Here is a 27,807-nt window from a genome sequence, read left to right on the forward strand (position 1 = left end):
ACTGTTCTATGTTCTATGTAACCTCATGGTATATATCTGACAAACCTGCAGGGGGAGAATGGGTCTCTTCAGGAGAAAATTTCCAATCACTGAACAACTATCTCATGAAAAGTTAAACTGAGTTCAAACCTCATTCAATCATTCTTATTTTTTGCTAAACTGCTGATGCATTGTCTCGTGCTAAGTATAGAATTGTAACTATCAAAACTTCCACACACGCATTGCCACTGAAAGCTGGCTGAGTGATATTATCCCAAATCACATGCTATGTGATTCTTAGCTGGTAGAGCTTACAGTGACAATTGGCAGATGGTTCCTCAAGTATACAAACTTGTTATCTGCCATTATTGTACGACGCCTATACAACTGAATCTGTGTGGGAAGCTAATATATTTTCCTTCATCTATGCTTGTGTTCTTAGACTGTGGCGGAGCAGGCTTCAGCCTGTCCTTTGGTCTACACAAGCCTAGTTAGTGAACACAATTCATAAATAAAAGATAAACTCCTTATTGTTCATATCTGTTTCGTCTCCTGGTATTCAAAATGAGTTTGCAGCACTCCACTAGTCAATTAATTTGAAAATAATTTGAACTCCAAGAATGAAAATTGTTCCGCAGAGTTGTTAGTGTCCGCAAGTGATCCTCAGTCTGAAGTAGGATATGTAGGTTTTAGGGGGATTGGGCCCCTTCACTGTTATGGAAACAGACTTGGCAACAAAATTCCACTGTGAGACTGCTTTTCCGAAATAAAGTCAGAACAAGTTGTTAAGTTTCATGCAAACTATAGCAATAAACTCAGGCAGTGACTTACAGTTCAATGCGGGTTATATATATAATCTTTTCCACCTTCTTCCATCAGGAAAAAGATACAAAAGTCTGAGATGATGTACTAACCAATTCAAGAACAGCTTCTTCCCTGCTGCCATTAGACCATACATTAAGCTGATCTTTCTCTATACCCCAACAATGACTGTAACACAAAATTCTGCAATCTCTCCTTTCCTCTTCCCCCATGTGCTCTATGAACGGTATGTTTTGTCTGTATAATGCACAAGAAACAATAACAAAGAACAAAGAAAATTACAGCACAGGAACAGGCCCTCCACGCCTGCACCGACCATGCTGCCCGACTTAACTAAAACCCCCTACCCTTCCGGGAACGATATCCCTCTATTCCCATTCTATTCATGTATTTGTCCAGATGCCCCTTTAAACTCACTATCGTATCTGCTTCCACTACCTCCCCCGACAGCGAGTTCCAGGCGCCCACCACCCTCCGTGTGAAAAACTTGCCTCGTACATTTCCTTTAAACCTTGCCCCTCGCACCTTAAACCTATGTCCTCTAGTAATTGACTCTTCCACCCTGGGAAAAAGCTTCTGACTTTGTTTATGCCCCTCATAATCTTGTAGACTTCAATCAGGTCACCCCTGAACCTACGTCGTTCCAGTGAGAACAAACCAAGTTTCTCCAACCTCTCCTCATAGCTAATGCCCTCCATACCAGGCAACATCCTGGTATCTTTTCTTTTCTGTATCCTCTCCAAAGCCTCCACATCTTTCTGGTAGTGTGGCGACCATAATTGAACACTATATTCCAAGTGCGGCCTAACTAAGGTTCTATAAAGCTGCAACATGACTTGCCAATTTTTAAACTCAGTGAGCTGGCCGATGAAGGCAAGCATGCCATATGCCTTCTTGACTATCTTCTCCACCTGTGTTGCCACTTTCAGTGACCTGTGTACCTGTACTCTCAGATCCCTCTACCTATCAATACTCTTAAGGGTTCTGCCATTTACTGTATATTTTCTATCTGTATTAGACCTTCCAAAATGCATTACCTCACATTTGTCCAGATTAAACTCCATCTGCCAGCTCTCTGCCCAAGCTCCCAACCAATCTATATCCTGCTGTATCCTCTGATGGTCCTCATCGCTATCAGCAAATCCACCAACTTTTGTGTCGTCCGCAAACTTACTAATCAATCCAGTTACATTTTCCTCCAAATCATTTATATATATTACAAACAGCAAAGATCCCAGCACTGATCCCTGAGAAATGCCACTTGTCACAATCCTCCATTCAGAAATGCACCCTTCCACTGCTACCCTCTGTCTTCTATGACCGAGCCAGTTTTGTATCCACCTTGCCAGCTCACCTCTGATCCCATGCGACCTCACCTTCTGCACCAGTCTGCCATGAGTGACCTTGTGAAAGGCCTTACTGAAGTCCATGTAGACAATATCCACTGCCCTACCCACATCAATCACCTTTGTCACTTCCTTAAAAAACTCGATCAAGTTAGTGAGACATGACCTCCCCTTCACAAAACCATGTTACCTCTCGCTAATATGTTCACTTATTTCCCAGTGGGAGTAAATCCTGTCTCAAAAAATCCTCTCCAATAATTTCCCTACCACTGACATAAGGCTCACCGGCCTGTAATTACCGGCGACCCTTCTTAAACAAAGGAACAACATTGGCTATTCTCCAATCCTCTGGAACTTCCCCTGTAGCCAGTGAAGATGCAAAGATTTCTCTCAAGGCCCCAGCAATTTCCTCCCTTGCCTCTTTCAGTATTTTGGGGCATATTCCATCAGGCCCTGGGGACTTATCTACCTTGATGTTTCTTAAGAACCCCAATACCTCCTCCTTTTTGATCTTAACATGACTCAAACTATCTACACACCTTTTCCCAGATTCATCATCCACCAAGTCCTTCTCTTTGGTGAACACTGACGCAAAGTACTCATTTAATACCTCGCCCATTTCCTCTGGCTCCATGCATAGATTCCCTCCCCTGTCCTTGTGTGGGCCAACCCTCTCCCTGGCTATCCTCTTGCTCTTTATATATGTATAAAAAGCCTTGGAACTTTCCTTAATCCTGCTGCCAATGATTTTTCATGACCCCTTTTAGCCCTCCTTTTATTGCTTGCTTAAGTTTATTTCTACTTTCCTTGTATTCCATACTTGCTTTGTGTGTTTCCAGCCTCCTAGCCTTGACAAATGCTTCCTTTTTCTCTTTTACAAGGCTCACAATATCTCTTGTTATCCAAGGTTCCCAAAACTTGCCATATTTATCCTTCATCCTTACAAGAACGTGTAGGTCCTAATTTCCTATCAATTTACACTTGAAAGCCTCCCACATGCCAAATGTTGATTTGCCCTCAAACATCTGCCCCCAATCTACATTCTTCAGTTCCTGCCTAATATTGTTGTAATTAGCCTTCACCCAGTTTAGCACCTTAAGAACAAAGAACAAAGAACAGTACAGCACAGGAAACAGGCCCTTCGGCCCTCCAAGCCTGTGCCGCTCCTTGCTCCAACTAGACCAATCGTTTGTATCCCCCCATTCCCAGGCTGCTCATGTGACTATCCAGGTAAGTCTTAAACGATGTCAGCGTGCCTGCCTCCACCACCCTACTTGGCAGCGCATTCCAGGCCCCCACCACCCTCTGTGTAAAAAACATCCCTCTGATGTCTGAGTTATACTTCGCCCCTCTCAGCTTGAGCCCGTGACCCCTCGTGATCGTCACCTCCGACCTGGGAAAAAGCTTCCCACTGTTCACCCTATCTATACCCTTCTAATCTTGTATACCTCTATTAGATCTCCCCTCATTCTCCGTCTTTCCAAGGAGAACAACCCCAGTCTACCCAATCTCTCCTCATAGCTAAGACCCTCCATACCAGGCAACATCCTGGTAAACCTTCTCTGCACTCTCTCCAATGCCTCCACGTCCTTCTGGTAGTGCGGTGACCAGAACTGGACGCAGTACTCCAAATGTGGCCTAACCAGCGTTCTATACAGCTGCATCATCAGACTCCAGCTTTTATACTCTATACCCCGTCCTATAAAGGCAAGCATACCATATGCCTTCTTCACCACCTTCTCCACCTGCGTTGCCACCTTCAAGGATTTGTGGAATTGCACACCTAGGTCCCTCTGTGTTTCTATACTCCTGATGACTCTGCCATTTATTGTATAACTCCTCCCTACATTATTTCTTCCAAAATGCATCGCTTCGCATTTATCCGGATTAAATTCCATCTGCCACCTCTCCGCCCAATTTTCCAGCCTATCTATATCCTGCTGTATTGCCCGACAATGCTCTTCGCTATCCGCAATTCCAGCCATCTTCGTGTCATCGAGGACTACACTTTTTTTTATCCATCAGTGCCTTAAAACTTACTGAATTGTGGTCACTGTTCCCGAACTGCTCCCTTACTGAAACGTCGATCACCTGGCCAGGCTTATTCCCCAATACCATGTCCAGTATGACCCCTTCCCTAGTTGGACTATCTACATACTGTTTCAAGAAGCCCTCCTGGATGCTCCTTACAAACTCTGTCCCACCCACACCCCTAACACTTAGTGAATCCCAGTCAACAGAGGGGAAGTTAAAATCTCCCACCACGACAACCCTGTTACTTTTACACCTTGCCACAATCTGCCTCCATATCTGTTCCTCATTGTATCCCAATACAAGTGACAATAATAAATCAAATCAAATCAAATTAAATATCTCATATTAGGACTGGGTGAGAGACACACAATATGGTTGCTAATCGTCTTGGATTGTCCTGGAGTCTCCAGTTTCTAATAATGTTCAATGGTAATATTCTTATTAACAACCTGGTAATCTAAACAGGCAAAGAATGCACATTTTTCAAGCATAACATTTTCATACAATTTTGCATTTGCAAAATTCTAGGTACAAAAGAATAGCTTTGAATGTATCCTTTCTGAATCAATATCCTTGAATTGTGTGCCGTCCTGTACCCAGTAAGCAGATTGTGAGAAATCTCACTCATGATGAAAGGTTTTAAGCAGGTTCCTTTGCATGTGATGTGAGCAGAAGGAGAGTGTGATGCAAACAAGGGCCAGTTTCAGTTCCAGTTTTCAGCTTGTTCCTCAAAGGTTTTGTGTATTATTGGTTTGCTTATATTTGCTCTCCAAAATTACAGAGCATTGGTGCAAAAATTATATTTCAATTCAAAAAGGAAGTACTGGGACAGTGAATCCTCTTGCACTCAGATCTGATTCGAAACATTTTGCTGTTCTCTTCTACCTGGTTACACACACAATCAATTCATCCAAAATATAGGTTACTCAAGATGGCTCACGGTGCTTTATACCCAATGAGTTACCAACTTCCAGTCAGCAAGGTTCCACAAACAACAAATAAATGGTTCGCCAGATCATCTGCTTTTGACTGTATTAAATAAGGAAGAGAAAGAACTCACATTCAATGTGAATTCACAATTTCACAATCTTTCACAATCTCAGGATGTCCCAAAGCACTTTCGAACCAATGTTTTTGAAATGGTGTTACTGCTGTAGGGCGGCACGGTAGCACAGTCGTTAGCACTGCTGCTTCACAGCTCCAGGGACCTGGGTTCGATTCCCAGCTTGGGTCACTGTCTGTGTGGAGTTTGCACATTTTCCTCGTGTCTGCGTGCGTTTCCTCCGGGTGCTCCGGTTTCCTCCCACAGTCCAAAGATGTGCGGGTTAGGTTGATTGGCCATGCTAAAAATTGCCCTTAGTGTCCTGAGATGCATAGGTTAGAGGGATTAGTCGGTAAATATGTAGGGATATGGAAGTAGGGCCTGGGTGGGATTGTGGTCGGTGCAGACTCGATGGGCCGAATGGCCTCTTTCTGTACTGTAGGGTTTCTATGATTCCATGATTTCTATGAGTTGAGGGAGAAATGTCCGTCAGGGTGCTGAAGAACACCCTGCCTTTCTTCCAAATAAGACCACAAAATCCTGCGTGACTCCTTAGGAAGGCGAGTGGAGCCTGAATTTTCTGTCTCATCCAGCAGATGGCACAATAACAATATAGCGCGTCTGTACAATTACAAGATCAAACCAATGGAACCATAACCGGCTGTCTCAACTAAACCAAACTGACTTAAGTGACTAAAGATTGGCTAAATGGACAATTCATGAATTACAAATACATCAAAGCTTTGTAGGGAGAGCTTTTATCATTTGTAGTTTCAGTTCAGATAATAATCCTTTATAACTCTTCCCATATCGCTTTGCTTAGCTTCACATGGCTAGTGTGAAGTTCAGAATAGTGGCATGGGTTTGATTCCTGGTCGGGCTGAGGTAGAATTGAGAACTGAGACCTGTGTTATTGTCCTGCCCTCTGAGTGGGTTGGAAGGTGATGGTGAAAACCCACTGACACAACCAAATGTGAAGAAAACAGCTCAGGATGAAGCATTAACAGACGATAAACCAAAAGCCTGCCTTCAGGCAGAGCGCACACAATCAAAATGAGAGTCTATAATTTTCATCGGCAAATAAAGGGAATGCTATAAGAGTTTTTATTTCCAAGGATATTCCTGGAAAATATTCTAGGATTTTGCATTGGAATATCATAGCTGCAGAAACATGATTGACTTTCAACGCTTGCAGAAAGTGTTCTTAAGGAAGACACATGAGGCAGGCTACATTATCCTTTATTAATAGGTAAAAACAAAATCCAAATTTGTAAAATAAAATAGAAAAATAAATGCTTAACATACATAAGCATGTATCTAAAATAAGTTCCTCATATATAAATGACTAATGCATGATATTCTAAATAATACTGTTGCAGCCTCCTTAACACTTTTATTAAGCCTGAATATAATGCAGAAATAACAATGGAGCTCTTATTAATAATTATTGCTAAAGCTTTTGATTAAATTTCAGACAGCAATTCACTCCAAAACAATGCGAAATGTATCTTGTTTTCAAGCATCTGATGGTTGATGTTCTAGGACTATATGGAGAGGATTAGCCCTCGAGTCTGTCAATTAGATCATGGCTGATCTGTGCCTCAGTGTAATTTACCACCTTAGCTCCATATTCCATTATACTTTTGCCCACCAAAAATGCAAATAAGACATTGTAACTGAACGTTACTAAGTATCACCAACATTCTGCTTACTAGCAATATAAAACAAATGTTGGGTGAGAATTGATATTCTGTTACATTTGATAATTGTTACATAGATAAATTTGATAATTGCTATCTCATATAAAACTTGCTGAAGATGCCTTGGGCACAGAACATCATTATCGCACACATATGATTCCACTAACTGCCATATAATAGACTGGACTTCTGCAGATGAGACGAGGAATTATGAGCAGAGCTTTCGCTTTGGAATTCTAGATCTGACAGTGCTTTCAGGATTCAAATTATTGTTGCATTTCAAGCATCAAAATGACTTACATTGCGTATTTCTAAATAAAATTGGGTCGATGTTAAGCTTTAAAGCATAGCAATAGAGTATTCCAAAGCATAAATCTTAGATAAGTACTAAAATACGTGAAAGATCATAAGATTATAGATGAAATATTCCGATTGATTCTGAAGTTTCATTCTCAGATTGTCTGATTAACCTTGAGAGTTATGACTGACTTGGGAACTCAGTTTACAAAGTGAGAATAAAACACCTTGACAATCACAGGCTTTAGAAATTCAGATAATTCAAACATTCAGTGAAATCTTTACTTGAACATTATTATGGACAGGAAGCTTGAGATCCATTGAGCTTCTGTGAGAAATATGTGACTCTAGAGGTCAAATAACACAGCAAAAATACAGACATTCGTTTGCATAACTGAACAATGGCGCCTGTTTTCATCCCTTCCTCATTGTTAGGTACTGCCAGTCTCCATCCTGTTTCTTGAAAGAAACAAAAGATTAGTAGAGAATATAACCTCAAACTACTGGCATGATCCTGTTAATAAACTGAGATGTTTTATTGGTATGACTAGATACAGTATTGGAACAAACATTAGGAAAGAGAGATATTTGACAATAACAAGGAAAGTACTCATATTAAGACTCAGAGAAAAATCAGCATGAAAACTAACAAAGAGAGGACAAGCAAGGGAAAGACAAAGTAAATTATTTCTTTTAAGCTGAGAAACTGAGGTGAAAATTCAGGGTTCATGGGTTGAACATTGTGAAAGCAAAAATGTGGTAAATCATAAATTAGTTTGAAGGTGATATCAAGATGTTAGGAGATGGAAAGGTTGAAAGGCTCTAAATCCTGTGTATTTGAGATACTGGGAGAAGGATGAGTCAATGTAAGCTGTATTGGCTTGACTTTATCGTGCTGATGCAGGGATAAGGAAAGTGGTGCAAGCAGAGGAACAAAATGTACAAAAGCCAATGGAACTCGCAGTAAAGAAATGTTAATAATATTGAGAAAGAAACAAATGCACGAGAGGGTGGAAATTGGAGAACACTGTGCCCACCCCAGTCCAATGACAGCATCTCCACATCATGAAATTGGAGAACAGGGGGGAGAAAAGGAATGAATATCCATAATTAGTTACTTATGCATTGTGAGAAAACTACTCCCAAGTTATGGAGCAGACACTAATGAAAGCAGGTAAAAGCTGGCCTAATTGGAAAACAGCAGCTTGCTGTTAGAAAATAATCCTGCAGAACAGAATATTAGCATAATTACTCAAAGGAAATTTCTCAACAAAAGTACCTTCAAATGATATTTGTCAAATTGTGCCTTTCAGTACAATAGAACATTTAAGTTCAACAATTTAATCATTGGTTGGAGTGCACTAACTCCTCTCTATTTCTAGCTGGAGGGTCAGATTTCTGCATCATCAGATAAAATATCTGGCATAGTGGTTTGTACTGTATTGTATATGCTGGAATGTCAGATGTAACACACATGTAATAAGGTGCTATCGGCTGGAGAAAAAGCTGGCCAGTACCATCCTATTGACTATTTTTCAGAGGGTTCTGAGGGCATCATGGTATTTCTGATTAGTGGAGTTACAAACTGAAAGGATGCAGAACTAACATTCAACACAAAGAATGATATTATGTTGATTACTGTTAACTCGCTCCCCTGTTCAATAACTCCCTTTAAACAAGTTTACCATGTGCCCACAGGTTCACTGTTTTAACTGAAGGTACTTTTACCATGTAGCGAGGACACTGATTTTGATTGTGCCAAAGTGGAGACCTCCGACCATGCTCTCCCTTTCTGTTGAGCCAATGTGGCTGCAGTTACTATCGGAAGACCAATAGAGAGAAACTTGCATGTTTGTTATCTTCACTGGGGCTCTCAAAGGGGACCCCAAGGAGAAATAAACGTTTTTTTCACATGGTGCATGGTTTGGGTCTGGAATGTACTATCTGTAAGTGTGGCAGAGGCAGGTTTAATGGAGACATTCAAGAGAGCATTAGATGATTATTTGAAATAGAAGCAATGTGCAGGGTTGTGAGGAAATGGCAGAAGAATGGCGCTAAGTCAGAGTGTTCAAATGGAGAGCCAGTGCAGACATAATGGACTGAATGGCCTCCTTTTGCACCATAACAAATCCTGTGCTTCTGTGAAATCAGTAAGAAGTCTCACAACACCAGGTTAAAGTCCAACAGGTTTATTTGGTAGCAAATACCATTAGCTTTCGGAGCGCTGCTCCTTCGTCAGATGGAGTGGAAATGTGCTCTCAAACAGTGCACAGAGACACAAAATCAAGTTACAGAATACTAATTAGAATGCGAATCCCTACAGCCAGCCAGGTCTTAAAGGTACAGACAATGTGGGTGGAGGGAGCATTAAACACAGGTTAAAGAGATGTGTATTGTCTCCAGACAGAACAGCTAGTGAGATTCTGCAAGTCCAGGAGGCAAGCTGTGGGGGTTACTGATAATGTGACATAAATCCAACATCCCGGTTTAGGCTGTCCTCATGCGTGCGGAACTTGGCTATCAGTTTCTGCTCAGCGACTCTGCGCTGTCGTGTGTCGTGAAGGCCGCCTTGGAGAACGCTTACCTGAAGATCCAAGGCTGAATGCCCGTGACCGCTGAAGTGCTTCTGTGAAATAGTCAGCCAAGCAGATAACATCTGACTAGCAGTAAATTCAACTTACTGGATTTCTCTGATCTTTTTTGACACCCAGCGTGCAACTGGATTCGAACAGATGGGTCCAACCTCCACTGTGTAGAAACTAAAATCGCAGAAAAATTAGAGCGCTTTTAGAATTTTGAAGTTGAAAATAGAAAGAATTTTTGTGCACAACTTATATAAATAACGTTTGGAGCCATGAGTCACCATTGATGTGTGAAGCTTTCCGTTAAGGGTGCGATATGTTTTGAGATAAAGATAGGAAGAATTTCAAATTATAAGTAGTCATGTCAATATATTTAAAGCCAAGATTGACCTATTAACCATGGTGGTGGGGATACTTGGTAGAAAAAAAAGGAAGATATATCTCAATTGTTGTTGTAGAACATTTGAACAGATGCGACGGAGATGGAGGACTGGGAGAATGGAATAGAATCCTTCCAGGTATGAGGAAGTGAAAATAACATAGTTGTCAGTGGACTTGTACGCCAGGATTTTACGACCACGCTCAGGCAAGGCTCGTAAAATCCCGCCCGTGGCCAACGGAGAATTCCGTTCTGCAAGTGTCGCCCGTCCCGATTCTGGGGCAGACGAGCCAGTAAAATTCCAACCATAGTGATTAGCGACTGATAGTCTATTCCCAAATATGGAAACAAAGAAGTCTGGAAGGGAATGGTAGATTCAGAGATGGATCATATTGCAAAGGAAGGGTGAGAATTGAAAGCAAAGTCGATGCAATTTTCTAGTTCAGAATGAAAGCAGAAAATGGCTCCAGTACAATTATCAATCTACTGGAGAAAGAACTGAGGGAGGGGACTTTGGTAAGATTGGAACAAAGAATGTTCCACATATTATACATCAGGCAGGTGTAGCTTGAACCCGTATGGGTACACAAAACAGTACCTTTTATTTGGAGGAAGTGAGTGGAATTGAAGGAGAAGTTGTTCAATGTGAAAACAAGCTTAGCCAGGCAGAGGAAGGTGGTGGTGAGTCGGGACTGGTTGGGCCTCTGTGCAAGGATGAAGCAGAGAATCCATAGCAAAACTATCTTGGTTGAGGATGGAGGCATGGGGAGATTGGGAATTGGAAGATTGATATAGGACAGTACAGCACAGTACAGGTCCTTCAGCCCTCGATGTTGTGCCGAGCTTTGTCCGAAACCAAGATCAAGCTATCCCACTCCTGATGTTTATTCAGAGTGCATATTAGAAGCTATTTATTTTCATAATGAAAGCATTTACTAGATTTTATAAAATGCCTGTAATATATAAAAATGTATGGTTAGAAATTAATGTTGGTACTGTTAGCGACAAACATTCAAAGCATTTATATTTGTGGTTTCACTATTACACCAGAGTTGCTCACCCATTTAAGCTGATGATGACTAGTACCTTATGTAACAAGAGAGGAATGTCTTATGGTAACCTCTGATCTCTGTAAAAATTGGCAGTGGTGATCTCTAAGCTGATATATTATTGAGTATGCCAACTAATGTTTCCAATGCATTATCTACAAGAATCTTTGAAGATCAGTTTCGTACTCAAGTTTTGAATCCAGTCAGCAAGGTGGGAAACTTATTATTCCAACCCACTTAGATATAAATACGGTCTTCTCCACTTAAAAATCTTTTGTTCAATTAAAAACTTTTTCCAACATATGCCAAAGGATTTTGGAATACCAAAATTTTCTTGTCTTCTGTAGTTCACACAAAACCAGAAAATACAACAGTTACCAATCATTTTTTAAGATTCATTATCACCATGTCAAAAGAAATGGACAATGATTGTTGAAAATACCCCCTTACACCACCCTCCCACTGCTATGCTACAGCGTGTCGTATTTTGCCATATGTCAATTTGTTACAGTATATTTGCTTGCTCCTATATTCTCCCTTAAGACTGCCTCTCCTGAAAATGGTCAACATTCGAACATATAACATTGATTGTCAAGCTAGCTGCTCCTACACCTCACGATAGCTGATAACACAAACCTGGCCACAGCACCATAGTGTCAGGGGGTATCAAGGGGTACTTTTTCAAGCAGAACATTTTCCAGGATGGGACAAAGGGCCTCTTTTTGTGCTGTAAAACACGATGACTGTATGACTTGGGGTGTGCCCAGATTGCATTTGTTGCCCAAGCACAATGTCTGCTTTTAAAAAGAAATAGTAATTCCAGAAATAATATTTTTGGAGCACATACCCAGAGCCAAGGTTTCACAGAAAAATTGTCAGGTGGAGCTCTGCCCAAGAATGATTGAAGCCTCCAGGGAAAGAGGAGAAAATTTCAGGGAAAAAACATAGCAAAAAAAGGGGATTTTTAGAAGATTCAATTTATGGATATGTTAGCATAGTGAATATGTTGCGGGACTAATAATCCAGAGCCCTTCCAGAGGTATGAGTTCAAATCCTAACGTGCAGCTGGGGAATTTAAATTCAATTATTCTAGTATCAGTAATGGTGACTATAAAACTATCCGATTAAGGTCAAAATCTATCTTGTTCGCTGATGTCCTTTAGTGAAGGAGAATCTACCTTCCTTACCTAATCTGTGATTCCTGAACCATAGAAATGTCTTTGGCTCTTAACTGCTGTCTGGGATGATCTAGCGAGCTACTCAGTCGTATTCAAGAAGGCAACTCACCATTGTCATCACAAGGGCAATTGGAATGGCCTTAATTACCAGCAAAATCACAACCCGCGAATGAATAAAATAAAATATTGAACCTTTGAAGATGGTTTGATTAAGCATAGTCACTTACACCACAGCTTCCACACAAGGATAAAGGGCATTCTGTATCCTGTAATGTGTAATGTTATAGGGGAATCTTCTTGAAGACACCCGCTTGCAGCAGTTTGTGGTAACCCTGCTTGGCCGGAGATCTGAAAAATAAGAGTACTGCTTTTGTCCAAGATGAGCATACACAGGCTCTTTCAAATCAGTCTGTTTGTTTATCAGATATGGAAGATATTAAAAGAATGCAAAACTTACATGAATCGCTTGATACAAGGATGATTCCAAACAACATAAAAATGACAGCAATTTGGAGTGATATTTTCGACTGCATTGTAGACTCTGAGAAATGTCTCTTTTTTGCAACCTGTCTCTTCGGCAGAAGCTGCTGAGTGAGGTTAGAAATGGTTCTGCCCTTGTGCGTTTCTCATGGTTAACTTATTTCCCTTTTATAAAACAAGTATCATAAAAAGCACACAGGAAGGCGGTCGGCAGTTAATGTCAGTTACGCCTACGTGGTTTCATTCAAATGAAGTGCTACTTTCAAGGTTTGAGGTAAAGTTAATCACTCACTTCTGCAAATCAAAACAAGTTCATCTCTTTTGACTGCTAAGAAAGGCTTCATGGAATTTCAAGTCTTCATCTCTTCTCTTCAATCCCGATATCATTTCTTTCTTGCAAGAACAAGTGTTATTTTATCTTCAATCTGCAACCAGCACATATTGCCCATCCCCAGTTGCTCTTGAGAAGGTAGCAATGTGCCATCTTCTTCATCTTCAAGTGAAGGTTCTGCCACATTGCTCTCATTTTGATCCAATGATCACGAAGGAACATCCAAGTTGGGATGGTGTGCGACTTGGAGTAGAAATTGAAGATGATAACTTTATGATACTCTTGTTGTCCTTGGCCTTCTAGATGATGGTGATTGTGGTTTTGGGAGCTGATGCCAAAGAGGGTTGGTTGAGTTGTCATACTACATCCTGTAGATAGGACACACTGCAACCTTGGGATCCTGGTGGTGAAAATAATCAATGTTTAAGTGGTGGATGGGATTCTGATCAATGGAATGCTTTGTCCTGAATTGTGTCAAGCTTCCTCAGTGTTGTTGTAGCTGCAAGTGGAGAGTATTCCATCACACTCTGGACTTGTGCCTTCGAGGTGATTGATATTCAGACACTTCGACATAGTACCAGCAGACCTACAGTCACTCAAACAACCAGGGTGCTTCATAATCGAACCTAAATAGAGAGTTGGCCCATACGAATGAGCCTGATGTTGTTCTTATCTTGCCAGCGTCAACTTGCTCAGCATCAACCTTGACTGGAAAATTTGGGCGTTTGTTTCTCTCTCCACAGATATTGCAGGATCTATTGAATATTTCCCACATTCTCTGCTTTTATTTGAAATTTCCAGTTTACACGGTATTTTGTGTTTGTACCTTAAGACAACTGGATGTAGAAGTATATCTACCATATAGTGTTCCTGACAACGTGTTACACTTTGGCCCAGTTTAAAACACCCAGGAGGTTTCACAGCTTTAGCTGTTATGTAGACCCACATGATAGCACTTTGCACCTGTTACTTTCAATTGGAACATTTATATCTTCAAAGATGCGCACTCAGCAACTTGTTCCACCAAACAAGAGAACAAATGACTTAGAGGAGGGGGCTGAAGGGTGGATCAGTAAATTTGCTGATGACACCAAGATTGGTGGAGTAGTGGATGAGGTGGAGGGCTGTTGTAGGCTGCAAAGAGACATAGATAGGATGCAAAGCTGGGCTGAAAAATGGCAAATGGAGTTTAACCCTGATAAATGTGAGGTGATTCATTTTGGTAGGACAAATTTAAATGTGGATTACAGGGTCAAAGGTAGGGTTCTGAAGACTGTGGAGGAACAGAGAGATCTTGGGGTCCATATCCACAGATCTCTAAAGGTTGCCACTCAAGTGGATAGAGCTGTGAAGAAGGCATATAGTGTGTTAGCTTTTATTAACAGGGGGTTGGAGTTTAAGAGCCGTGGGGTTATGCTGCAACTGTACAGGACCTTGGTGAGACCGCATTTGGAATATTGCGTGCAGTTCTGGTCACCTCACTATAAGAAGGATGTGGAAGCGCTGGAGAGAGTGCAGAGGAGATTTACCAGGATGCTGCCTGGTTTGGAGTGTCGGTCTTATGAGGAAAGGTTGAGGGAGCTGGGGCTGTTCTCTCTGGAGCGGAGGAGATTGAGGGGAGACTTAATAGAGGTTTATAAAATGATGAAGGGGATAGATAGAGTGAACGTTCAAAGACTATTTCCTCGGGTGGATGGAGCTATTACAAGGGGGCATAACTATAGGGTGCATGGTGGGAGATACAGGAAGGATATCAGAGGTAGGTTCTTCACGCAGAGAGTGGTTGGGGTGTGGAATGGACTGCCTGCAGTGATAGTGGAGTCAGACACTTTAGGAACATTTAAGCGGTTATTGGATAGGCACATGGAGCACACCAGGATGGTAGGGAGTGGGATAGCTTGATCTTGGTTTCAGATGAAGGTCGGCACAACATCGTGGGCCGAAGGGCCTGTTCTGTGCTGTACTGTTCTATGTTCTATGTTCTAATAGTGCAATGATTATATTGCTGGTTGAGTAATCCTGAATTCTGAAACAATAATCCAGAGCAATGAGTTCAGATCTCACCATGGGGAATTAAAATTTAATTAACTAATTAAAATCGGAAATAAAAATCTTGTTTTAATAATGGTGACTGGATTGCAGTAACAACCCATTTGAATCTGATTCATGAATATCCTTTGGAAAAGGAAATCTACCATCATTGCCACGTCGGGTCTACAGTTGATTCCAGATTCACAACAATGTGGGAGACAGAAAGCAGGAACCAATAGGCAAATTAGCCTATGGTTTCCCTAACTGTCATTGGGAAAATGTTAGAAGCTATTGTTAAAGATGTTATAGCAGGGCACTGAGATAGAAGTAACATGTGCTGTGAATAAAGGGGAATTGGTGCATGTACTGTAATTAGATTTTCAAAAGGCATTTGATAATGTGCCACCTCAAAGGTTTTTGAGGAAAGTTAAAGCTCATGGTGTAAGGGGTAACATATTGGCATGAATAGAAGATTGGTTACTAACAGGAAGCAGAGGGTAGGCATAAATGGGTCATTTTCAGTTGGCAAGTTGTAATGAGTGTTTTGCCACAGGAATCAGAGCTATGGTTTCAACTTACAATTTATATAAATGGTTTGGATGAAGGGACTGAAGGTACGATTGCTAAATTTGCTGATCACACAAAGACGAGTTGGAAGTAAATTACGTAGAGGACATGAGGAGGAGGTTACCAAAGGATATAGATAGGTTAGTTCAGTGGGCAAAGATCTGGCAAATGGAATATAATGTAGGAAAATGGAAATTGTCCATTTTGGCAGGAAGAATGAAACAGAAGCAATCCTGTTACATGCAGTTGTGAATAGCGGTGATGAGCAGATGATTCACCATTACCCACAATCATAGATGATGATCTTCAATCAATTTGAGTCTCTCTATATGATATAAGAAACAGTTGAGCTCATTGCATACAGCAGAGATGATGAGCTCTGACAAAATCCCAGCTAGACTGCTAAAGGTTAGTGCTCCAGACCCAGCTGTATTCTGGGCTAACCCTGGACGTAGCTGCTAGACTGGCTCTGTAGCAGATGGTGAGGGAGCTCATCAAAGGAAAAAGCATACTTGACCTCATCCCCACCAACCTGCCTTGAGGGCATTGAGGATACCCTCCATCATGGTGTGTGGCACTACCACCGTGCTAAACGAGATGGACTTCGAACAGATCCAGCAACTAAAGATTGGACATCCATGAGGTGTGGTGCGCCATCATCAGCAGCAGAATTGTACTCAACCACAATCTATAACCTCATAGTCCGGCATATCTACCATTACCTGCAAGGCAGGGGATCAACACTAGTTCAATGAAGATTGTAGGAGGGCGTGCCAGGAGCAGCACCAGGCATACCTAAAAATGCATACCAAACAATGGGAGCAGTATTTAATGGGTGAATCATCCACTCAGAACTTCTAGGTGAAGATGGTTACAAATGCTACAGCTTTGTTTTTGCTGTTGTGTTCTGGGCTCTGCCATCAATGTAGGTGGGGATGTTTTGGAGCCCCATCCTCCAGTTAATTGTTTCATTGCCCACTACCATTTTTGACTGGATGTAGCAGGACTGCAGAGCTTCAATCTTATCCGTTGGTCATGGGATTATTCAGCTCTATTTATTGCGTGCTGCTTTCCATTGTTAAAAAAAAGCATCACATCCTGAGTTGTATTTTAAACCAGGCTGGCATCTTTTGTCAATGTTGCTTCTGCTGGGTTCTCCTACACACCTCATTGAGCCATGGCTGGTGTCCTATCTTGAGGGCAATGTTGGAGTAATGACTATGTCAAGCCATGAAGTTAAAGATTATAATTGAATCCAATTTTGCTACTGCTGATCGCCCAGAGTGTCTTGTGGATGCTCAGATTGAGCTGCTAACTATCAAAGATGTGTTACATAGAATATTAAATTGTAATGTAATCTTCCATAGAACCTTCTGAACAAAATATTTTTGTGCTAAACATAAGAAATCTCACCTATATTTGTGATATATGAAAAATACACTTTACAGAGCTCTCAAAGACAATGGTTAAATAAGCCCCAGAGTGAAACCAGTGAGAGGTTACACGGTACTGCCACAGTGACAGTAGGGACAATAGCCCTCCTGCCTCTCTCCCTCTTTGAATCCTCTCTCAATAAAGCTGAGCTCTGTTTGTTGTTTGAAAACCCACCAGAAGACCTCATTGCTGCAAACTGAGCATTCTTAAAGGAGGATTCTAATTTAACACTTGCCTTCAAAGAAAAGAGAATCTATCAGCCATTATTGCAGAGTGACTGCTCCAGTGAGAAACCAAAGTACCAGCAGTCACTCTGGAAAGTGACTCTCCAGCTGTGAACAAGCATTTGGGCAATCTGTGAATAATCTCTCTGACTTTTCCTTTTTTTCACTTGGCCAAGTTTTGGCATCTGAAACTCTACAAAAGTTCATTTGTTTCTGTAAGTAGAAGCCTGGGGAAATTGTGTGTTTTTTGCATTAATGGGAAATTGGACATTTTAAACCATTTTGTTAATAATTTCTGTGACTTCACCTGAGTGAGTTTTTGTAATAAAACTAGTTTCTTACTTGCTATCTCAAGGAAACTGGTTGGCTTAATTCTTACACTGAGTTATACATGGTTAAGTACATATTGGGCAGAATCTTACCAAAAAATGGCGAACCATCAGTGTTTGACTCCAAACTGATGACAGGCATGTTTTCTCTACAGATTTTACATGTCAAAATAAAAGCAGGGCAGCATGTTTCACACCAGGTCATGTTGAGGGGAAGCACCTAAACACACTGGCAAAGCTGGCTGCATTGAGGTCAGGGCACCCTTTAAAAAGGAGCAAAAAATAACTTTGCCCTCTCCCCACCACAGAGGACTCAGGGTTCCTCCCACCCCAAACAGTCATCGCTGGCATCCCCTACGTGCCCCCAAACAGTCATGGCATGGTGGCACAGTTGTTAGCACTGCTGCCTCACAGCCCCAGGGACCCATATTTGATACCTGGCTTGGGTCACTGTCTGTGCAGAGTCTTCACGTTCTCCCCGTGCCTGCGTGGCTTTCCTCCGGGTGCTCTGGTTTCCTCCCACAGTCCGAAAGACGTGTTGGTTACGTGCATTGGCCATGCTAAATTCTCCCTCAGTGTACCCAAACAGGCACTGGATGTGGTGACTAGGGAATTTTCACCATAACTTCATTGCAGTGTTAATGTAAGCCCGCTTGTGACACTAATAAATAAGCTTAAACAATGCCGGCATCAGCTCCTTTCCCCCCGAACATCGCCGGCATTGGCCTCCTTCCCTACCCCCCAACCATTCACCGCTGGCATCCCCGCCACTACGATGTCCACTGACCCCATGACCACAGAAAAATTGAGACTCCCTATAGGGCCCACACCTGGCACAGGTTGACATGACCAGGTTGTCACTGCCAAGTTGGCACTGTGCCCACCTGGCAGTGCCAACCTGGTAGTGCTAACCTGTGCCAGGCAGTGCCAGGGCACTGCCTAGCCATGTCCCTCTCCCCCAGGGGGGTATCCCCATAACAGGTTCAATCTGGGTGAACCTGTTGCAAAATCACGTCGATAGGGATGTCACGTTGGTGAGGTACGAAAATGTGGTGAGGGGAAGATTTGGTGAGGGGATGGCTAATTATATTAACATTTATTAGAATTAATGTAAATCAGGTTCATGCCCATTGCCCATTATGGGTGTAAACCTCATTATGTTGCCGATGAGGGACAGCACAAACTAGAAATCTTGATCTTCCTGGTGAGATTCACGATTTCCAGATTTTGCCAGATCTTGAGCCCCTGCTGTCAATCCCGCGGACAGAGAGCACAGTCTCAAGGTCGCCCCCATTGAATTGACAATATCATTTCATTTTTAAAATTCAATTTCTGTTATAACCAAGCCAGGAGTGAGAGAAAGAGAAGAGTGAGCTCAATCTGATTATAAAATGAGTATGTCCCATATAGCAGCATGATAATGTCACACAACATGATGTGGAATATCCTCAGTGTGAAAATAGGACATTGGTTCCACATTGTGTGATGACTGCTGCTATCAATATTGTTGTCTGCAACACTAGATGAGCTCAACTTGGATTTTCCCTTGTGTTGATCCTCTTATCATCTGCTATACTCTCAGTTTGCAAATAAGTCCTTCAGGACTATGCTAGCTCAGTCAGTAGTGGTGTTAAGGAACTACTCTTAGTGTTGGATATTGAAATTCCCCACCCAGAATGCATTCTGCACCCTTGCTACATTCAGTGCTCCTTCCATGTCATGCTTAATATGGAGGAGTACTGATTCATCGGTTGAGGGAGGGCCATAGGTGGTAATCAACAGGGTTCCTTGTTCATGTTTGATCTGATGTTTGGACTTAATGGGGTCCAAAGTCAATGCTGCCAATTTCCAGAAGCATTCCCACCTGATTATCCTAAATGTGTAACCGTGTCTGGTAGATGTCTCCTGGCAGTGGACAGGACATACTCAGGATGGTGATTGAGAACATTATAGCTCGAACATTAGCTATTAGGCATGATTCTGTGAGTATGATTAGATTGCTTGGCTAGTCTGTGAGACTACTCTCATAAATTTGGTCCGAATGGGTCAATAGAGTATAGTGTGTACTGTGCCACGCACATTAAGGTTGTGCATTCAACTTTCATTGTGCTGCATTGGACAACCTCAATTATAATAGTGCTGGAGACTGTGATTGGACGTGATTCCCCCAGTTAGTATCCATGAGCCCTTCTTGAAAGTGCACATATTTGTACATTGATAAGAGATGATTTACAAAATGGAGAGCTTCATAATAAGAATGGTTATTTGAATGGGACATCAGACAGACACAGATGTATAGATGTATAGAGTACAGTTCAACATGAATTTGAAAAGGCAGGGTAAGCAAACTACAGATAAAAGGGTGACTTCTGTGGTTTTATGATTCTACATCATTCAGGAAATCATAGAATTTGTGATATCAGCACAAACACATTCTAATTGGTGTTGCAGTTCTTTACTGATGCAAATTCCTTGATGAAAATTTTGTTCCAGTTAAAATTTATTGCTGAATTCTAAAATGATATTTCCATCGAGGAATTCATATTTACAACTAAAAAAGCACAGCACTAAGATTTACTTAAGAACTTTACAGTATTTGGCAGAGAACACATTTTGGGCAGATGTTCACAAGCAGAAATAGTGGAAAATGTGAATCAAGTTGATGGTGGTAAAGCTGTCACTATAAAACTGATTTCTCAACCTAATTATATCTAGTAGCCATCAACCCCTTACTGCGCTATTGCTTCTAAAGAACACATTTGCATCCCTGTGCAGAAACTCAGGAGCTATGGTATAGCCACTCACAAGTGGTCTCATTTCGGATAATAGCTTAACAAATAAAGTATCATGCATTAAAATGAACAGGCCTTGCACAACAAAAAGTAAATTAAAGGAAAAATTGTCCCAAAGAAACCACTTTGATTGACGGACAGGTTTTATATAGAGGATGTGCGAACATAACCCTAGGAACATAGGAACAGGAGTAAGCCATTCAGTCCCTTGAGCCCGCTCCGCCATTCAATAAGAACATGGCTGATCTGTGGCCTAATTCCATGTACCTGCCCTAGACCTTGATACCCCTGTTCAGTAAAAATTTGTCTGCCTCAGACTTAAACCTAACAATTTAACCAGCATCCACCGCTGTTTAAGGAATAGAGTTCCAAACCTCTGCCACTCGCTGTGTGAAGAAGCGTTTTCCAACATCTCTCCTGAACGGCTTGGTCCTAATTTTTAGATTATGGCCGCTGGCTCTAGAGCACTCAATGAGTAGAAAAAGTTTATCCTTATCCACTATGTCCTCCACCAAACAGGCCTTGGGGGAGGGCATTAGATTCCACCCACTGTGTGGAACATTTGGTCATGTTTTGTGACCATGTGATTGCACATAATGCTGTACTTGTTTTGCAATGTGGACCATCACATTGAGGCAGCATCATCATACTTGACCGAAACTGCTATTTTATCTGTTTTTAGCTCAGACATAGGTTTCAGGAATGTAATCATATTTATTTGAAAACTCAACATTACACAAGTTGTGGTATTTTATTGTGGTTACTTATGCCTTGTCGCTGTCTCCATTTCTACACATCTGCTAGTGTCAGCAATCAAGAACAGATTGTATAGCTGGATAAAAGAAAAGGGGACATAGAGATATGAGAAAGGAAATGTGATCAGGAATAATTGCTCACGTGGAAAATCAATACTAACACAAACTGGTTGGGCCAAATGACCTGTTTCTGTTCTATGTATTCTATGTATTTCTCTGTATGATGATCTTTGTTCAATTGCAAATTGTTGCACGTCTGAACAATATATATTTATAGTTACACTTTCTCAGCTATGTTCTTTGTATCCTCCGGATGACTTTAACTGAAAGGATTCAAGGATGACTGATGACACCTAAGATCTACAGATTGGATTATGTTACCAACCTTATTGGCCAATAGACCTATGCCTATGTCCACTGTATATAAAAACAGAAAATGCTGGAAAAACTCAGCAAGTCTGGCAGCATAATGGATGAGAAAAGCAGAGTTTACATTCCAAGTTCAATATGACTTCTTCAGAATTTATAATAAATACACTTATATTGCCCCTGGTGAACTGATGAATTCAGGACAAATCAGCCTGCTTAATTGGTACCCCATCCGTCCCCTTAAACATCCTTAAACATTCACTTCCTCCAGCGCTAATGCACAATGACAGCAGTGGTATATAACCACTGCACCTACTTACCAAGGCTCCTTCGAAGGCGTATTACAAATGTGACCGCTACTATCTAGAAAGGGAAACACATCATAAGCATTGGAATTCCACCACCATAGAGTTTAATTTAGATAAATGTGAGGTGGTGCTTTGGTAGGTCAAACCAGGGCAGGACTTACTCAGTTAATGATAGGGCGTTGGGGAGAGTTATAGAACAAAGAGATCTAGGGGTACAGGTTCATAGCTCCTTGAAAGTGAAATCACAGGTGGACAGAATGGTGAAGAAAGCATTCAGCATGCTTGGTTTCATTGGTCAGAATATTGAATCAGGAGCTGGGATGTCTTGTTGAAGTTGTACAAGACATTGGTAAGGCCACATTTGGAATACTGTATACAGTTCTGGTCAACCTATTATAGAAAGGATATTATTAAACTAGAAAGAGTGCAGAAAAGATTTACTAGGATGCTACCAGGACTTGATGGTTTGAGTTATAAGGAGAGGCTGGATAGACTGGGACTTTTTTCCTTGGAGCATAGGGGGCTTGGGGTGATCTTATAGAGGTCTATAAAATAATGGGGGGCATAGATCAGCTAGATAGTCGACATCTTTTGCCAACGGTAGGGGAGTCAAAAACTAGAGGGCATAGTTTTAAGGTGAGAGGGGAGAGACACAAAAGGGCAAAAGGGTCCAGAAGAGCAATTTTTTCACACAGAGAGTGGTGAATGTCTGGAACAAGCTGTCAGAGGTAGTAGTAGAGGCGAGTATAATTTTGTCTTTTAAAAAACATTTAGACAGTTACATGGGGAAAATGGGTATTAAGGGATATGGGCCAAATGCGGGCATGGTTAGTGGTTAAAAAAAGGGCGGCATGGACAAGTTGGGCCGAAGGTCCTGTTTCCATGCTGTGAACCTCTATGACTCTATGACTTGCAATTTCCCCTCCAAGTCTTGTAAAATGCAGTCTTGGAACTACAGGGTGGATTTTCTGCCCCCCACCTTGGCAGGTTCCCCCACAGCAGGTGGGGAGAGCCAACCAAAAGTCTAGTGATGTTGGTGAGATCAGAAGATCCCACCTATGTTTCCTCACTGTCATTGAATCAACATCCAGGAACTTACTTGCCAACAGCACTGTGGGTGTACCTACACCATATGGGCTGCAGCGGTTCAAGAAGACGGCTCACCACCTTCAGTGTTAAAGATTTTTATTAGATTACAGCTGATCATACCATAGAAACATAGAAAATAGGAACAGAAGTAAGCTATTCGGCCCTCCAAGCCTGCTCCACCATTCAACATGATGGTGCCATATCGCTATCTCAACGCCATGCTCCATCACTCTTCCCATACCCTTTGACAACTTTAGAGTCTAGAAATCTATCTATTTTCTTTTTAAATATATTCACTGATTTGGCTGCACATCCTTCTGTGGTAAAGAATTGCACTGGTTCACCACCTTTGAGTGAAGAAATTTTTCTTCATCTCAGTCCTAAATGCCCTACTCTGTATCCTGAAACTCTAACCTCTTGTTCTGGACCCTCCAGCATGAAGAAACAACATCCCTGCATCCTGGCCACCCGGTCCAGTCAGATTTTTACATATTTCAAAGAGATCCCCTCTCATTCTTCTAAGTTCCAGCGAATATTGGCCCAGTCAACCCAATCTCTCCTCACAAGACAAACCTGCCATCCCAGAGATCAGCCTGGTGAATCTTCCCAACACTCCCTTTATGGTAAATATATCATACCTTAGATAAGAAGACCAAAACTGCACACAACACTCCAGGTGCGCTCTCACCAAGTCCCTGTAAAGCTGCTGTAAGACAACATTGCTCCTGTACTTGAGTCTTCTTACAATGAAGGCCAATATATCATTTACATTCCAACTGCTTGTTGTACCTGCATACTTGCTTTCCGTGACTGATGTACTAGGACACCCAGGTCCCTTTGTACATCAACATTTCCAAATCTATCACTATTTAAATAATAATCTACCATTCTTATTCTCTGACAATAGTGGAAATTTCACATTTATCCATGTAACACTGAATCTGCCATGTATTTGCGCACTCACTCAACTTGTCTAAATTACCTTGAAGCCTCTTAACATCCTCTTCATCACTCACAACTCCACCAAATTTCATGTCATCAACAAACGTAGAAATATTACCTTTGATTCCCTCATCCAAATCATTGATGTATATTGTGATTTGATTTTATTTGATTTATTATTGTCACATGTATTAACATGCGGTGAAAAGTATTGTTTCTTGCGCGCTATACAGACAAAGCATATCATTCATAGAGAAGGAAACGAGAGAGTGGAGAATGTAGTGTTACAGTCATAGCTAGGGTGTAGAGAAAGATCAACTTAATGCAAGGTAAGTCCATTTAAAAGTCTGACAGCAGCAGGGAAGAAACTGTTCTTGAGTCAGTTGCTACGTGACCTCAGATTTTTGCATCTTTTTCCCTACGGAAGAGGGTGGAAGAGAGAATGTCCAGGGTGCGTGGGGTCCTTAATTATGCTGGCTGCGTGTGATAGCTGGTGTCCAAGCACTGATCCTTGCAGGACCCCACTCATCATCGGCTGCCACTTCAAAATACCCCCACTTATTCCTACTCTCTGGGCCTGATTTTACCATTTTCATTCTAAGTGCTGAATCTGGGTGCAATTCAGATCCGACTTGGAAATCTGTTCTCAGGCGCTCCCATATGCACTTAGCCTGAAAAAAAAAATCGCGAGTCTGAATTGCGCTGTGGGTGGGGCTTAGCGCGCCCAAAACAATCAGAGCTCTGAACTGCGCATGCGCAGTTAGAAAAAAATTTGAAAATTGCGCTCCTGTCCCATTGCTCCCGGGCCGGATAATGCCTCCCCCTAGCTCCCACAGACATTGTACCACCCCCACAACATTACAGACTCACCTATCTCCCCACCCTCCACCACCCAGAACTATCGTGGCTCCCTCCCCCTTTCCCCTCCACCGATCTCAGGCAGAATGGCAGCGGACCCCCCCCCTTTCCCCCACTGATCTTAGGCAGAGAGATCCACCTTCCTCCCTCCACCTTACAGATATCAGGCAGAGTGATCCCCCTCACTCCCACCCCAGACCCTCCCGCACAAGGCCCCATCTCCTCTGGACTCCAATGGCTGTTTGACACCTCCCTCTCTCTCCCCTGTCGCTAATCATTGAGGCACTCATCCACCACCAGCCCCCACTCCCCTCCTGCCCAACCCCCCCCACCACACGCACCCCCCCCAATCTCCCCAGCAGCACACCTGCAGGTGCTCACTTGCCTTCCCCTCAATGCTAATAAGCAAACTGTATGGAACTTGCTGGAATGCTCTGGCAAACTGCCTGCAGCTGATCTGCTCTAACGAAGGGCAGCTCCATAAAAAACTCAAGAATGGACAGGAAGGCAGGCAGTGCAGGGAGAAAATGAGCTCACAACCATCTCCCCGATTTTCTGAGGACGGCCTCGGGAGTTTCTGGATGCAGCAGTGGCAGGGCGGGACACCCTCTTCCTCCCAAGAAGACCCAGGGGGCTAATGGCAATACGGCCTGGGAGGAAGTCGCCACTTTGGTCTGTGCCAGGGCAATGGCCCCCCGAACCGCAAAGCAGTGCCGGAAAAAACTCAATGACCTTATCCGTGCAGCAGGGGTGAGTGCTGAACCCTATTTAGCATGTACCCCCATATCTCCCCCAGATCCTTCCATTCCCAGCATCCAACATTCTTCCAGCTCCTGATCCGCAAGCATCTGCCTCCTTTCCTCCCAATGAGTCTCACTGTGTTTGCCCTCTAAGGGTCACCACCTGATCCTCTGCATGAGCAATGCCACCATTTATTTCATGGCTCCTTCTGTCTCCACAAAAGAAGACCGAGCACTGATGCGCGTTATCACACACGAGGCTTGAGATGCTCAGGAAATAAAGGCTTTTATTTGCTGTTACAACGAAGCTACTAATTATATACACGATCCCAGACTGAGGGGTCCCAGACAGAGCAGTGACCTTTATACCTCTCCCAGGAGGCAGAGCCCGACTGGGATGTACCACAATAACTATAATACAAGGTGTAACAGCCCAACCCTAACCCCAAAAGCAACAAGTAGAACAACCCATCCCTAACCCCAACAGCAACATATATATATACTTGTAGTACTGGCCAGACCCTGGCTCAGTACTATCTAGTGGGAACCAACGATGGTTCACCACAAGCAGAACACCCATGAGAGGGCCAAGACAGGGGGCAGTGAGCCATACCTCCGGGTCCTCACGCCCTTTGAGGAGCAGGCGCTGGAGCTCTCCAGAGAAAGTGAGACGTGGGCTGTTCGCGACAGCATGGTTGGGTTGCCGTCCAGACCATGAGCACCTGTCATTCCTACACTCACTTTGAGGCAACTTCTTGGGGGCACGAGTTTTGGGTGCAAGGGGCAAGGTGTAAAGGCGTGTTTATTTGCATAGAGAGGGTAGGGGGTGCCCAAAACCCGTCCGGGACGGTCCGACGGAGGTCGTGGATGCAGAAACGATAGGGACATTTAAGGGGCATCTTTACAGCTATCTGAATGGGATGGGAATAGAGGCATATGGCCTCCGGAAGGGTAGAGGCAAACAAATCAGATGGGCAGCCTGGTCACTACAGGGTTGGAGGGTCGAAGGGCCTGTCCCTGTGATGTAACTTTTTTGGTGCTTTGTTCAATGGAGACATGTGATTCATGTATTTGGCATCCCAGATTCCTCTCCCTCCCTTGCACTTAACCTTGTGTCCTGTGTTGCAGAGACAGACCCTGATGCCCCGGGGCCTTCTGGACTCCAGGCCTGTACTGCAGCTCCTGCCCATCCTGAGAACGATAGCTCGGACAAGTCCTTGGAGGATATGGGTGAACGGCCCTCCGAGGGTGGCACCGTTCATCCGTCAGCTTTTACCTCACAACTCACCATCGCAGAAACTGACACGTCGGTGGGTCCAGTTAGTGTTGAGGCTTCTGGGTCACAATCTGGTGAGCACGACACATCTGCTGATGTACATCGGGTGGAGGAGGGAATGTCCAAGGCCTCTGCCATGTGGGGGCCTGCTGGAGGCGAGGACTCAGCTGGCCCCAGGCTACATGCTGGTCCTCTGTGATCACTTCTCCCTCAGCTGCTGGAGATGCAGCAACAGAGCCAGGGAATGCAGGAGGGGCTGAAAGCCACACTGGACCAACTGTGAGGCTGCTGGGAGGAGTCCCAAAGCTTTCAGGTGGACCAGCTATTGCCTGTCTTGTGTGCTTCCCAGGCCAACACTGCCATGGTGGTGTCTGCAGTGGAAAGCCTGGGGCAGGGGATCCTCACCATGGGTGGCAGGCTCCAAGCAATGGCCGAGTCACAGCAGGCCACAGCGGAGGGATTGAGCAGGCTTCTCGAGATTCTGCGGCCCATGGCTGAGAGGCTCGAGAGCTTGCAGGAGACCCAGCAGGACAGCACTGAGACACAGCGGGCAATGGCAGCAACCCTTGAGAAGGTGGCCCAGTCTCAGAGGGCCACGGCTGAAGGTTGGCAGAGCATGGCCCAGTCTCAGAGGGCCACGGCTGAGGGCTTGCAGAGTGTGGGCCAGTCCCAGATGGCACTTGCTGAGGTAATTGAGAGATGGCCCACGACTCAAGTGGTCGACCACCATGGGTAGGATGCAGGTGGTCCTCCAGGACTGGCAGTGCCAGGTGACAGCGGAGCTTCTGGACTTCACTGCAGAAGCACCAGTGTCCCATGGAGTGGCCCAGGGGCCAAAAGGGACCCCAAAGGAGGAAGAAGGGCTCAAGCCCAC

At 43.2% G+C, this 27,807-nt stretch overlaps 1 protein-coding gene across 1 annotated transcript; it reads right to left on the reverse strand.

Moving 5' to 3' along the window:
* Positions 1-6,446: 6,446 nt before the first annotated feature.
* On the reverse strand, positions 6,447-13,273 carry LOC144491369 (C-C motif chemokine 8-like). The gene is made up of 4 exons (XM_078209085.1): positions 12,866-13,273; positions 12,636-12,756; positions 9,902-9,979; positions 6,447-7,679 (listed from the first exon to the last, which is right to left on the reverse strand). The coding sequence occupies exons 1-4, from the start codon at positions 12,939-12,941 to the stop codon at positions 7,652-7,654; spliced, it is 303 nt and encodes a 100-aa protein (XP_078065211.1). The 5' UTR covers positions 12,942-13,273; the 3' UTR covers positions 6,447-7,651.
* Positions 13,274-27,807: the final 14,534 nt, after the last annotated feature.

This window comes from Mustelus asterias, chromosome 3, assembly GCF_964213995.1.
Source record: "Mustelus asterias chromosome 3, sMusAst1.hap1.1, whole genome shotgun sequence".
Classification (NCBI taxonomy): domain Eukaryota; kingdom Metazoa; phylum Chordata; class Chondrichthyes; order Carcharhiniformes; family Triakidae; genus Mustelus; species Mustelus asterias.